This window comes from Lytechinus pictus, chromosome 11 (assembly GCF_037042905.1).
Source record: "Lytechinus pictus isolate F3 Inbred chromosome 11, Lp3.0, whole genome shotgun sequence".
Lineage (NCBI taxonomy): Eukaryota > Metazoa > Echinodermata > Echinoidea > Temnopleuroida > Toxopneustidae > Lytechinus > Lytechinus pictus.
Window position 1 is genome coordinate 27005719 of NC_087255.1, and position 16127 is coordinate 27021845.

At 35.0% G+C, this 16127-nt stretch overlaps 1 protein-coding gene across 4 annotated transcripts in view; it reads right to left on the bottom strand.

Annotated features, from left to right (window-relative positions):
- The window catches only part of LOC129271097 (microtubule-associated serine/threonine-protein kinase 1-like), a 35522-nt gene extending 21024 nt beyond the window's left edge, over nt 1-14498 (bottom strand). For all 4 annotated transcript variants that reach the window (XM_054908457.2, XM_064106240.1, XM_054908456.2 and 1 more), the window contains exons 1-5: nt 14426-14498; nt 11833-11981; nt 10966-11132; nt 5222-5333; nt 4563-4742 (exon numbers count right to left, since the gene is read on the bottom strand). In XM_054908457.2, the coding sequence (XP_054764432.2) occupies nt 4563-4742; nt 5222-5333; nt 10966-11132; nt 11833-11981; nt 14426-14462 (645 nt within the window). In that variant the 5' untranslated portion in view covers nt 14463-14498. The remainder of the gene's footprint in view (nt 1-4562; nt 4743-5221; nt 5334-10965; nt 11133-11832; nt 11982-14425) is intronic.
- Nucleotides 14499-16127: the final 1629 nt, after the last annotated feature.

Below are 16127 nucleotides of genomic sequence, written 5' to 3' on the forward strand. Positions count from 1 at the left end.
ACATAAAGCTAGGTAATCAATCTTGGGGATGAATATTACGAGTGATCATGCACAGTAATCAATGCAATCAATCGTAGAAATCAGCAAGGCAATCAATCGCTAAGTTTCATGTTACTGGGTCCTCATAATAAGAGGACGAAGGCATGTGGAGTACCACATTATTCATATCACATGCCACGTAGGTGGCTTAAAAAGAAGTGCTGCCCTCTGGAGACCCATACTTGACAGGTTTGGTGTAAGCTAAGAACCCAACTCTGACAGGTTTTCGATGCCAGGTTCACCCACGAGCCCAAAGAGTGACGTGGGATGCTCCACAAGTGGTTTGTTTGGAAGAAAATGATTGACTTTCATTTTCTTCATTTCTGAAAAGAACATCTTGAGTCGATCAGTCATCACCACATTATTTTGCTCTCCTTATGAATCACATGGGGAGTGTTTCACTGAAGCAAATACTCAGTGATTTTCACCGACTTCTTTGTTCTGAGCCAATCAGATGCAAGGATTTCAGTAGCTTATAACAGCAGCAGGTCAAAATCACTGACTATTTGTGTTGTGAAATGCTCCATTAACTTGATTGCTTGCTATTAAAGGAAAATGCTGATTCATATCATGTTATGACACATGTCTCATTGTTTGGAGAATAACATCTGTTTCTTTTGATGTTCTTATTTCTATCTGTTACGCTACATTACTGACACTGGTGCTCACTTTCCTCATATCCACTTTATTTACAAATTCAACACAGATGTACAATTCATCATAACAAAAAAAAGTGTGGAATTAAACTCTTATTTTAAAATGTTAAACCTAATAACAGTTATCACTAATCTTCTTTTCATAAAGTTGTTTAAGGGGCAGGTTACAAGTTAATCTTTGTTCTTCATACTTTGAAAATTGGCAATTTTTCTACTCTCTGAACGCACAACTGAAATATCTTAAGACTGTGGATCTAAGAGTCCAAGCTATGAGTGGCCTGAATGGCTTGCCAAAGTCAACCTGGTCTGTATTCCCTGGTAAATTTCTGAAAAAGTATTAGACTATGTGGAAATTAAACCGGCTGGGCACTTGACTAAACGACGGTGAGCCAAAGTGATGGTTAGAACAAAGTGTGGCAACTAGACCATATTTGAGAGTAAACCAAATGGGTTTAGCCAGAGATGTGAAGTTCAAATCTACGAGTAAGATTTTCCATGACTTAGCATAATAGTAGACCGGCCAAAACGATTTTTTTTACTTTGGACGACAAAATTTGTTAATGCTTGCTAATGCTTGGCATCCCAGCTAATAGTCTTGCAAAAATACCCAGGAATAGCGTACGGCCGGATGCCAAGCGCAATTTTGCGTGAAACTGTCTTTTTTAGCGTAAAATCTGAAAGAATGTCGAAAATCACGCATTTTGATATTTTGACGGATTATTTTAATATTTTTGATTATCTTTGATATGCAATTATTTTTATTGAGAGTTTCAAATTATAAGTCTCATAAATATGCATTTCAAATTTGAATATTACACACACACATATGGCACAGGGAAACATAAAACCGCGATTTCCTCCAAATAAAATTTTGTGAAAACTATCAATAGTTTGAAGTTTTTTTACGCAGCTTAAATTCTTCGATTTAACTGCGTTTATCCATCAAATGTATAGTAAATGTCCTAATGTCACAAATATTAAAAGAATTTTCAAGTAAGATGGAAGATATCTCACTTTATGTTATCCAAAAGGAGACAATGTGCATTTTACCAGATGCGCATTTTGAAAGAAAAATTGAAAATACCGTACATTATGTACATAATTACATGTATAAGTACATACTGTACTAAAGCGAGTTTTTAATTACATGTATAAGTGCATTCTAAAGCGAGTTTTTAATTGAATAGCACAATTTGTCAATTCTTTGCATCCCAGCTAAAAGTCTTGCGGAAGTCCTGAGGAATAACGTACGGGCGGATGCCAAGCGCAATTTTGCGTGAAACTGTCATTTTTAGCGTAAAATCTGAAAGAATGTCGAAAATCCCGCATTTTGATATTTTGACGGATTATTTTAATATTTTTGATTATCTTTGATATGCAATTATTTTTATTCAGAGTTTCATATTATAAGTCTCATAAATATGCATTTCAATTTGGAATATTACACACACATATATGGCAATATGAAATATAAAACCGTGATTTACTAAAAATAATAGTTTGTGAAAACTATCAATAGTATAATGTTTGTGTTCCGCATCTCAATTTCGTCAATTTTAGCGCTAACCGAATAAATACATAATAATTGTTGTCATGGCACATATAGTGAAAACAAATGTTGAAATAAGATGCAAGATATATCATTTTATGTTATATATGCGAAAGATAACAATGTACATTTATCGGATGCGCATTTCTGATAAAATACAAACAGCGCACAATATTACATCTATATTGCACATACTAATATTAATCAGTGCGATACTCGCCATGATAGTATATAGGATTATGTTTACTTTTGTAGAGTTCGATCTTCTTGCTATTTCCGCGAATTAATTGGTGCTGAACGTAAATCTACCTGTGGCGATATTCATAAATAGGTCTGATATTTAATTTGCCGTTACCGTGGTAATATTAATTTTGTAGGAATATCTATATCCAAAATCATAGAAACAGGAGCGTACCTAGGATTTTCCACGGGGGGGGGGGGGGGGGGGGGGGGCAAAACCTTCGGCCAAAAAATTTGACAAGCAAAAAAAAGTCTTCAAGCTCGTAGTTAGGGGGGGGGGTAAAAAAGGTCTTCAAGCTCGTCGGGGGGGGGGGGGGGGGCATGGATACGTCTTTTGCATGGGTTGGGACTCGTCAGGGGGGGGGGGCAGACTGCCCCCTCTGCCCCCCCCCCCCCCCCCCCGTAGGTACGCTAGTGCATAGAAAATAAACATTTATGAATAAAACGATCGAATTAGCATTTTTAAACTACTCTGTCAATCTACATTTTACTTCAATTATTGGATTATCAAAGTCTAAAAAAATATGGCCGTTGCCACGGCAATACCTATTTTTTGTCTTGCCTGCATGCATAGCAGAGCAGGACTAAAGGAGCCAGGGGGGAGGGGGGCAGGGGTACATCTCCTGCATGAGTTGTGACTCGTCGGGGGGCAGTCTGCCCCCCCTTTACGCTAGTGGTATATTATCTTGAAAACGGGACACTTTCAGCTCCATGTAATCCTTTCGGACACTATACATGACCTTAGGCAGCGGGGGGAGGGGGGGGGGAGGAAGAGGCAGTTGCGGCCAGAAATTTTGTAACTCGTTTTAAGTATGTACTTATTCATGTAATTATGTTAATAATTTACAGTATCTTCAATTTTACATTAAAAATGCCCCCCCTCCCCGCTAAATTTTGCATGCCCCCTTTCGCAAAATATTTCTTCCATCTTACTTGAAAATTCTTTAATATTTGTGACATTAGAAACGATCGATATTCAATAGATGAACCAATTTAAATCGAAGAAAATAACTTGTAAAAAAACTTAGAACTATTGATAGTGTTTACAAACTTCTATTTTGAGTAAATCACAATTTTTTTAATGTCATATTGCCATATATGTGTGTGTAATATTCCAAATTGAAATGCATATTTAGTAGATTTATAATTTGAAACTCTGAATAAAAATAATTCCATATCAAAGATAATAAAAATATGATGATAATTCGTCAAAATATCAAAATGCGTGATTTTCGACAGTCATTGTCTCCTTTCGGATAACATAAAGTGAGATATCTTCCATCTTACTTGAAAATTCTTTTAATTTTTGTGACATTAGGACATTTACTATACATTTGATGGATAAACGCAGTTAAATCAAAGAATTTAAGCTGCGTAAAAAAACTTCAAACTATTGATAGTTTTCACAAACTTTTATTTTGAGGAAATCGCAGTTTTATGTTTCCCTGTGCCATATATGTGTGTGTAATATTCAAATTTAAAATGCATATTTATGAGACTTATAATTTGAAACTCTGAATAAAAATAATTTCATATCAAAGATAATTAAAAATATGATGATAATCCGTCAAAATATCAAAATGCGTGATTTTCGACATTCTTTCAGTTTTTACGCTAAAAATGATACTTTCACGCAAAATTGCGCTTGGCATCCGGCCGTACGCTATTCCTGGGTATTTTTGCAAGACTTTTAGCTGGGATGCCAAGCATTAACAAATTTTGCCGTCGAATCCTTATCTAGAGCACTTTTTGACTTTTGGCCGGTCTACTATAAGATCTGTTGGCATTGTATATACATGTACATGTAATGTATATGGGGATAGGCTGCCACACAGGCATGAAAAAGAGATGGGGGGGGGGGGGTGAGCAAGAGTCGCAAAGCGGAAGTCTCACACCTAAAGCATGGGTCTTGGTATGTCTAGTTTAGCCCATGTAGTAGTAGACAATCACAGAAGTAGACCAATTCCTAATGGACCAAGTGTACGTAAACAAAATAAACATAAAATCAATACTAAAAATAAACAGAATATCATTTTTAAAACTTCAGAAAATTACTTTCGAAAAAATCATTTACTTACATCTTCTGCTAGCATTTGAAGCTTGTGCGAGACCTCAGTGAAGTAGATATGGGAGACCTGGTCCTCTTGTGATTTCTCCAAGCAATCCCGGGCTAGTTCTACAGTTTGATGGACCAAGAAAGCATAGATTGCATCGTGTCCCTCCTGGCTCATATCCATTGAATACTTGTTGATAAAATCCTGCAATGAGAAATGCAACCAGTATACATCAAATATTAATACATGGAGCCCTTTGCCTGAAATAACTTGGGCTAAAGTTAGTAGGGAATGTATACTGTACTGAAATCATATGGATGTTCAAGGTGTTAATATATTGCCATGACAACAATGACAATGACAACAAAACCAACATCAATAATAACTGAGTTTACATCGCAAAATTTCCATATGGATACTCAACTGTGTATGAAAGAATTTGGGGAAAATTACAGTTGAGTATGGCGCATGCATTTGTACATGCTGTGAATTTATTTATATCTTAGAATCTTGTGAGCCAAAAAGTAATATATTACAGTAGTCTAATTTGTTAAACAGAACGGAAATAAATTGATCTCTGCTGATATTATGAAAATGTTACTACATCGGGAGATTGTAAGGGAAATAGAAGACAACAGGGAGAAAATGAGGAGACTTTTGGGAGAGACTGGATCTGAACTTACAGTGAGCTTGGCTTCCATCTGTTGTTTAGCCTTGGGAAATCTCTCCTTGTAAAGGCTATTCATATGAAGCATCTCATGATCTGCGTTACCAACCAAGGGACTGCTTGCTCCACTGTATTGCCATGGAAACAAAAGAAAAACATATGCAATGTTTATAAAGTCAATATCACAATTTGGACAATATATATGACCAATGTGCATGGCTATACTCCGATCAAAATACTTCTGTGTACCCCATTAGGGTTACAGAGGATGAAGAGTCACTCTTCCTAATTTTAAGCATTAAAAAAAAATAAAGACAGGAACAAAATCAAGGATCCAATGTGATAGTGGATGACAGTATTGTGGTAAGCATCTACTATCTAGTAGAAATACATTAGGGGAATAATTGATTCAGCCCAATATTATAAAGACAATCTGTAGATGTACTGATGCCCAAATGTGGTTACCGGTATTCATAATTTACATATTGCTTTAGCTATTTATAAGTAATTCTGTATACATACAGTATTGTTGATACTTAGAAATATAAGCATGGATTGCATGCCCATAAAATATGGCATGAAGGTAAATTCTTACTCCTAATTGCTTGACCAGTTTGTTAATTCACCGAATTAACCAAGTGCATGTAACCGGCTATAATTGACGTGCACGCATATAATCCGTTATAAAATGCCACCATTGCTAACAGAGTCACCGTAATTCATGGTTATAAACCAACCAAGAATTTCTGTAGCCCTAGTAAATTTGAAAGTCCTTTAATATTTATCGTTAGAAAACAGAGTGTCCAGACACTTAAAATAATCAAAAGAAGCAACCTTATGGTTAGCAAATTCACTATATGTTTTTGATACTGTATGGGAATGAATGGGACTAGCTGTTTAATATGATACAATTACTATTGCTCATAGCCAAGGATATATTTTACAGTGCATACATGTAACAGTTTGATACATGATTTAATGCACAATATGATAGCACATCTGAATTGTAATATTATATTGTGGAGCAGAGCATTGCTTTAATACTATAATTTACATTATTGTGTACATCACGTTTGACCATGCACCGCATCATACATATACAGGAGTATAATAATAATGACAAAAGAGGCTAGAAATAATGATCATCATGTCTTATACTCTCATTATCTCCGAGATAGAATTATGGTAATATAATGCTCGTATTAAATAGGTGCATACTTAAATACATTCAAGGTTGAACACATACATGTACGTACATGTATTGTATCTGTTTTCAACTTTTTGTATGTGAAGTACCGTATCAAAATGTTATTCTGTATCTGCATAGCTATTTTGCAATGAAGGAGTGACACTTGGACGTAACGAGGAGGGAGTGACTTTTTTAACATATGCAAGATAACGAATACAGGGAAAGATTATTTAGGCACAAAACAATTAATTGTACCAAAGAATACAAGTAGCGTACTATAAACATACAATGTACATTACAATTAACTATTTACAACTCAAATCATCTGTTCTGTTAACTGCACAGTAGCTACATGTACTCTTTTTTCAGTGGAATGCAGTGTAAGAATGTTATTAAATTAATTAAAATGGTCTTTACTAGACTTGTAATAAATTGAATAACATAAAGAGATGGGCTCTTATAACCTTATTTCTGTTCGAGGGCAGCTTTTTTATTCTAAAATACAGCTGTATTCTAGAATAATGACAATGGTGGGAACCTCATATCAGGGAATAATTTTGCTGGTATCGCATCACAATTAGCTCCACATTTTTGAAAGACTGCTATACATGAAGTCTTATGTATAGCATATTTTTACATACATGTAGGACTGTACATTATGGTACTTTATTTAGTTGAGAGCTTTTCTCTAATGATCAAAAATGCTATTCAAATTTGTAAAGCAAAATTATTTCCTGCATATTGTCTGAAAATAGTGCCTGTAGAGAACTCCTTTGAGGCAAAAGAAGGTCGCCACTTCTGGGACCGTTGCATCAAAGTTACTGTCATGGTAACTTTGCCATCCAATTTCATTGATTCCTTGATTTTGACTGGCTGGTGAGCATTGTTACCATGGTAGCTACCACTGGATGGCAAAGTTACTTTAATAGTAACTTTTATGCAACAGGGCCCTGGTCATCTGAGCTGTCAGAATTTCTCCTTTTTTTTGGGGGGGGGATACAAGGTTTTAATAGCCCACTGGACTTCTACAGTACAAAGGATGTGACAACTTAGAAACATACAGTATCTTACTGGAATTGAGTAGAAAAAATGGGGGAAAAAAGACATTGCTACGACTGACACAAAACAATTCTCCTTTACCTAAAGACATATTTGTTACACAGGGATGTCACTTTATCACTTATAAAATTAAAGACAGTCACACAAAAGAAACTGACTCCAAACTGTCTGATGTATGTTTTTGGAAATAATGTACTAGATTTGGTTGGTCTGGCTGCTGTGACTGTACCGTCAAAAATGATGAAGAAAAAACAGATTTCATCTTGAATAGATGCTTTTCCACACACTGAGTAAAAAAAGAACCCTGTCTCAAAATTAACATCTCCAAGTATCTCATCAATAAAAGTCTAAGCTATAAACTAAATATGTGCCATATAAATGATTGACCAATCAGACCCATAATAAAATATATTGACCCTTTCAACTATAAACTGTAAATATCGATTACTTTAAAAAAGTTGAAAATGAATTATTGGACTAGCCCTCATGAAAAAGTCAATGTGTGATGGTGGAGGATTTTTCAATTCAACATTTTCTGAGCCAAATGAAAGCCATAAAATAATCTTTGGCAAGTACGGGTATACGTTACCATTTTCTGTGTAACCAACCATTCTTGTGCAAATAATATTGGTATGTATCCCAACACATGATACCGCAGACCCAGTAGAGCATGATGAACCAATGATCCCATATGTTTATATTTCTGTATCTTTTTTTTTCAAAATACTAATATAACCATGCCAGAATACCATTTAAGTTGTCAATACATCAGCGCAAGGTTTCACATTACCAAACTTTTCTTATCCAGTAAATGACTAACCAATCAAAACATCTTTCGTAATAAAGATGCAATGAATAGGCTTCATGATTTTAATACTCAATGAGTAACAGGAATAATATAACCCTGACCAACATTATATTTAAACATGAATTTAGAACCTTTGTTGATAACATTTCCATATGAACAATAAAGAGTGGTGGGGTTAGTTAGTTGCACAGTATATCACATATGTACCAGCATGCATTTATAAAGATCCTCACATAAAATCGGGGAAAACTGCCAGGGTACTGACGTTAAAGATTCAATGCAACATGCCTTGTACTTACAACAGCCATACATGTATTTCATCCATAAATGCGACATATCTCAAAACAATGATCATATTCATAAAGAGATATTCAGTCTATTGAACAGGATTAATCGAGAGATAGTTCTTCTTCAAATACTGTAGGAATCAAGGTTTCATTCCATAATTACTAATCGAAAGACAATCACACTATTAAAACAAAATACAATGGGTGAAAATGTCGTCAAAATGCTATTTAAGGCATCATCTCTAATTATTGTTATTCTTGTTTTCCTTTCAAATCTAAAGCCTCAAATGCAATAGTCATGAGATAAAAAAATATTTTACCCACAATATCTCATATCTTAAGGGCTCTAGTGGAAGTAGACTACCAAATCTGGATGTCAACACAAGATGTTTGTCTAAATTTGTTGAAAAATCATCTCAAATAGATGGAAAAAATACATTAGTGCAGTAGACAAGACAGATTGCATGAAATCAAATCATAGGCTACTGTATGTGGTAGAAAAATAGACCAGCTTGCTATAAATGAGGCAGAGTAAATATTTTAAAAAATGGTGAAGTTTTCTGATATTGAGGCTTACGCAGACTGGGATGTGAACGAGATGATTGGTCGATCGGGCAGGGACAGCCAAGATAGGCTACCAATAGCAAAAAAAGGTTGCAAGACAAGCAAAAGTGACCACGTGGGAAAAGAAAATGAAACATTATTAGGTCAAAAGGGTAGAGAATAAGAGAAAATCAAAATGCAAATCAAAATGGAAATTTGAGATTAAATAAATGTGAACAATGAAAGAATATATATATTTTTTTTAACAAGGGTACAAAAAAATTATCAATTCACTGCATTTCAAATTCCACATCTATTTGACTATTTCTACACATATAATTATGAAAACACATTTGTTTTTCCAAATTGCGAAAATACATTAATCTGTGCACACAAATATATATTCTAACAAATAACCATGAAAAAATATAACAAATCTTTAGAACTTCTGTTTTATGATGTACCTGTCATTCAAATATTCTCAATATTAGAAAAATCAATTTGGAAAGAGATAGAAGATAAAATACAATAGCATACAATTCAGTCACATTAGAAGGGACTTTGCGGTATCTGCTTGCAAAACAGTTGCAGATAGCACTCGATTGAAAGATGAGCTGAGGAGCATTTCATGAAAAGTTTTGTCAGTGATTTTCACTTACTAACTTGCTCTCAGCCAATCAAATGCAAGGATTTGCAGTAGCTTATAACAATAGTCAGAGAAATCACTGACTATTTGTTTGATGAAATGCTCCCCAGATATGAAAAGGAATTAACTTGTTCTGTTTTCCAACACGTTCTGTATCGTTTTCAAGGTAAGTTGGCTAAACATATAGAGCACGGTTTGAGGCATGGATGTACATCAATCACCTCCTGGAAGCAAGAAAGGCGTAACTGAACACCGATGGACACAACCAAACTCCCTTCTGGTTCTCATCTACCATATCATGTTAGGATACATTTGACGTGTGTTTAAATGCAAGCCCGAAGGCATGCATCTCTTGACGTGCTCTCTGACTGCATTGCAAGCACGTCCCACTGCTAGTAAGAATGCAGAATCCATGCAAACACCAGGGAGAGGGAGAGTACCAGGATTGGGGGCAGAACAGGGGAGTGTTTCATGAAACATCTTTGTCAACAACTTTCAGTGACCGATCTGTTCTGAGCCAATCGGATGCAAAGATTTCAGTAGCTTAAAACACTAGTCAGTAAGGAATCACTGACTTCTTGTTTTGTGAAATGCTCCCCGGGGATATAAGGTACGTGATGGCTGAGCTGGATATGAAAGTGGTCCCGTAATGCGAGATGGGGAAGTTTGATTTGGCGACCGTGTTACAGGAATTTCACTCTCATTGTTTGTACTCATGGTCAGGAATAAATCACTTTTACAGTCTCTCTTATCTCCCCTCTCTGCTTTTTCCTTTTTCTTTTTCCTCCTTCCTCATCCACCTATCTATGTTCTTTATCTTCCAATGTTTGCCTATATCCTACTGTAATAAAACCATTACTAAAACAATAAAGCACATTTTCTCAAACAACAATGTGGGAAGGAAGTAGGCAGTAATGAGGATACTAAAAGTAAAGGGGAAAATATGAGACGGAAGGCATATTCAATCCTGATATTCAATTTGGAGGGAAAATGAAAATAAAGGCAGAATAATATTGGGCTGTTATACATGGATGGTTGCAAGATGAGGAATTTTAAACAGAGAATCATGGGAAGGTAGCAACTAAAGAGTTTCGCTGGACAGTTTCCAGAATTTTCTGTGAAACCATTCACATAATACTCCTCATAGCATGCACACAAATTTAAGTTTCATCTACAAGATACGCTGCAGAGCCCTTTGAAGAATACAACAGAAGAAAGAAAAGCTTACCTAAGACTTCTAGATCGAGGTCTAAATGAAGGTGATCTTCTTCCATCATCCTGATCGCCTCCTACGTTGCTCTCGCTGCTGCTGAAGTGCTGCGAGAGAAGCTGGAGATCCTCAGGGGTGGGTTGGTAGGGTAATTGGTGAAGACGCTCCTGGCTTGAACAGGACGACTGCATGAAAGATATGGGGAAGGGGATGCGGGAGTATCATTTACCATCAATTGGAAATTCAAATTGTAGATTTGCAATTGAGTCAGGGGTGTCTTCAGGGGTGGGTCAGTAAGGTAACAGGTGAGAATGCTTGTGACTTGAACAGGATAATAGCAAGAAAGACATAGGGGATGCAGCAGGGTTGCACAAAATTATTTGCAATCGATTGTAAATTCAAAGCATAGATTTGTAACTGATCATAATAGAAAAGTGATAGGGTTTAATAATACCAAATCAATTTATTTAAACTCTATAGAAGACCCGCAAATTATTAATTGCAAATGTGCAATTGCTGGACTTATATATTTGTGACCTAAACTAGTTGGGACTATTATTATTTTAGATCATCTTCATGGACTGAAAGCTGAAAATCTTATCCTCAATAGTTCGAGTCCTATTTGTTTGCAAATATTATCTGTGTGAATTACGGATGGTTGGAAATTCCCTTACCTCTGACCATGTAATGTTGGTTTAGAGATCTATGCCATAGGCTTTTGAAATAAAGTTTTATGCAGAAGCTGGGTCCAAGATACTAGTTTTTGAGAAGTTCTAGAGGGTTATCTTGATGGTGATAATTCTGACATTCCTTGAGAACAGCACTGGTCCAAAAGAACAGGAGTGACATTGGGAAAACGATAGGGAAGTGCAAGTGTGAACTTACCGATACAGCTGAACTGGGTGTGTTCGTACCATATCCCGATGATGGTAAAGATGCCAACGACCACCTTCTACCATCAGCCTGACGCACAGAGTTGAAGGGGAAGTGGGCATGGGGATGGACTGGTACCCGAGGACTTTCTAATGGACTCCCTGTGTATTAAAAATGAATTGCAGATCGGTTGTGATATTATTTTTGGTGCTCCTTAGATTCTAAAAGGCAGTGTATCATGAAAATAGCAAAATACTACAATATTTCAGCTTCACTTAAATTTGAAGTCATATTTTGCGAGTGAATGACAGTTCACAACTCTCAAGATTTACTACAGGAATTTCAAGCACAAAATAATGTAAATGGGTTAGGAAATTGCCTTATATTCTGACACAAATAAAGGTTTAGTGAGAACCAGCAAAGTCAATTCAAATATATGAAACCATGACATTGTAAAGCTTTGCCCAGATGGTCTATATCATAAATTTGACATTAGAGTGAACTATCAATACATATAAAGTTTATTTTCAGATCTTCAATTCCAATTAGCATCATCACCAATCTTGAACAACACATGGGGTACATTTTATGACAGTAATTGCTTAGAACAGAAGTGTATCAGATATGAACATCCAATAATTACTACATCTTCACACATGGTATATATTTTTAATAATAGAAACAGTTTCATTGAGCGTTAGCAGTCATGAGCACTTAAATCAATGTAATACCCTATACGGTGCTTATCACGTATTCGCAGATAGGTGTTATCATACATTAGCACCTAGATTAATCTAACAACCTACAAGGTATCTATGACATTAACCACTCAACTGAGGTGTGTTTTTAGATTATCAATCAATAAACACATCCCTGATGGTAGTTGAAACTGATTGATCACATGTGCCCTTGTGTGTTAGCTTTTCGTGATTAATACTCATTCATCTTTTCCCCCACTGGGTTGAGAGAGTTGGATATACACATATACAACAGGGGGAAAAAATAAACAGGGGCTCAGGGCAATTTTGCCTCCAAAATGCTCGAGAGCCCTGGAAAAGAGCCCCTAAAAACCATATTTACTGCAATGTTAAAGGACAAGTCCAATCCCAACAAAAAATTGATTTTAATAAAAAGAGAAAAATCCAACAAACAAAACACTGAAAATTTCATCAAAATCAGATGTAAAATAAGAAAGTGATAACATTTTAAATTTTTGATTAGCTATACGCACATCCTGGTCAGTATGCAAATGAGGAGACTGATGACATCATCTCCTCACTATTTCTTTTGTATTATATTATATGAAATATTCAAATTTTCTCCTCATTGTCACGTGAAACAACGATTAATTCCTATCTGAACATGTGGAATTAGTATCGCTTAATACTGTATGGTTTTGTGAAGTTGGCCCTTTTTGTCAATCTGTAACAAATGAAATATTGTATAATTCAAACAATACAATACAAAACAAAAGAACTAGTGAGTGAGGGACATCATCGACTGTCTCATTTGCATGTCACTGAGTTGTGCATATCACTGCTTTGTGAAAATTAAGCAACGAAACTTTAAAATATCATAACTTTCTTATTTTACAACCGATTTTGATGAATTTTTCAGCATTATGCTAGTTTGATTTTTCTTTATTTATTCAAATCAACATTTTTCTGGGGTGGACTTGACCTTTAAAGCTTATCCAATGTTACAGATTTAGGCAGTAGGTTGTAAAAAATTGATATTTGTGTTGTTGTTATTTTTTGCCACAGATACAAATACAAGCAACTTGAGTCTTGAATAATCCAACAACTGACATGAATTTCATTTGAAAAATCAAATATAAATAAAATATTTGTATCATACAGGTCAGTAAGAGAGACTACTGTGTAATATCAATTAGAGTTAAAAATAATGCCATGGAGGTGTAACATAAAGAGAGATGCTTAATATGTAGAAAACTGTTTGTAAATTTCTGTATAAGGTTTGCCATAGTCTTTTATACAGTTATGCTTATAACATATTCTTTATTTTACAGGGCCAATATGCTTGATTTATTATGATCCAGGTCTGATACTGTCATGTTTGAATTCTCAAAAATGTTCTTGGCAAGTCATACTATTTTTGTTTACAAAACATTTAATAACAAAAGAATTTTATTTTCATCTTTGTTTTTATTTACAGGTTGGTAATGTACATATTGTTTATTTGTTGAGAGGCTTTTATACTACCATTTAGTTGTTCCCAAGGCAACCTCCCACACCCATGGCAACAGAGCCTTTTCAGATGTGGCTCCTACACTATGGAACTCACTTCCTTTTAGCTTTAATAAGATCCCATTCTTCTCTAAGTTCCTTTCAAGTAGCACTTAAGACATATCTCTTCTGTAAATCGTATGATTTTTACAGTCAATATGTCCGTAGTTAAGTTGGTATTTTAGATATGTAAGGTAGTTACATTGGATGTTTAGTTATGTAAGGTATTTAAGTTGATAAGTGTGTTTAGTTTATTAAGTTAAGTAGTTAGGTTTTGTGATGTAAAGCGCTCAGAGAAATTTTGATAGGCACTATATAAATATTGAATCATGATTATTATTACTATTTAAAGTACATACCATCTCCATGGGAGCCAGGCGAACTAGAACGCTTCATCACCGGGGAACTGTTCTTCCCTTTCCTTGTTCGTCCATAACTGTATCAAAGCGAGAGAAGAAAGAACGATCAATTTATCACATGAAATTACTTTTATATTTATGAGGAAGCAAAATTAATTTCCTTTTATATTCAATTACTAAACCTAATACTTCAGAAATCACTAACTTTTTGAATGAATATGATTTGAAAAATAAAATCAGTATTGAAAAAAAAAATACATATCTATGATCTTTAATATCAATAGATTGGAAAATGCATTTATTTTTAGAATAAATTGTATCAAACAAATAAGCATTGAATCTTATTCTTTGTAGAGCATCAATTATTTTGAAAAAAAAGTTTTGTAATCAATAGTGGGGTTTTATCAATCACCACTTAATCAATTCCTAACAGACATGAACAAATTGATCTTCAAGACTATATTCTACATAATCATTATGGATTGGAATGAAAATGATAGTGAAATGTCACAAATTTAAAATAAACAAAAAACCAAGAAGAATGGGGATGAATTTGAATCAGTCTGGATTGTGTACTTGCACATTTCTAGTTCAAAGTACAGAGGGGGAATGCAAAGCTTGTTCATCGCCCACGCACATGGCTACTGCACGGAAGTGGGTGAAATATTCACATCAGTATTACGTCAACAGGTCAATAGACGCAAGGCATGAAACACAAGCTAAGACCCTCTTTTTGCTTCTCTCTCTCTCTTTCAGTCCTCTCTATCTGTCTAATGGGGCATTGCAAAAAACTTGCAATCAATCACAAGTCTCTTTTTGGCCCCTTAATCAATCATATGTCTTGCCATTAATTGTAAATTTGTGATTGATTGTTGATGTGCTTCTTGAAACAAGGAGTGTAATCTGGTTTGCTGTTGTTAAAAGTGATCAATCAATTGTAAAATTTCAACAGAATATTTGCAATTGATTGCAAATATTTTCTTGCAACACCCCCTTAAACTATCTCTCACTCACCCACTGTGTGTATATTAATGACTTCTTCATCTCTATAATAATAAAGCTCTCTATGCCTCTCTCTCTATCTGTATGTGTTTCATTCTTTTGCCATCTGTCCATCACTCACTCACTCACTATGTGTGCATGAATAACTTCTTCAGTAAACACAGCTTCAAGAAATGGTTTACTGAGTGCATTTGATTTAAACATTATATGTTTGTTGAATATTAAACTATCATTGTAAATATAAAAAGAGGGAAATAGATTCATTGAATTGAACTCCCTGAATACAAGTACAATCATCCATTTATTTGTCAATATTGCTTATATCTAAACATATAGCAACAATGCAAATATGATGTAAAATTGCCTGTAGCATTCATTATGTAATGCTAGGAGCCAGGCCAGACTGGAACACAGAGACTGGCGAGTTGGGGGGGATTTTCCCCTGGGCCAAGCCGGTCCGGGTTCAAGCCAGGTTTTCCTTCTGGGCCCCAACATTATCATTATGTCTTTATGAACTGAAAAATATTCCTTTTATTTTAAAGTGTCATCTTATAGTAATACATGAAAACACTTTTACGCTAATATTACACATTAAACTATCTACAGTAGATGGCAACATGGTATATTGCAGATCCATCAAAAAACACTCAAAATGCCAATATTTCATCCCAAAAATGTAGGCTCCATTTTAACACTGGAG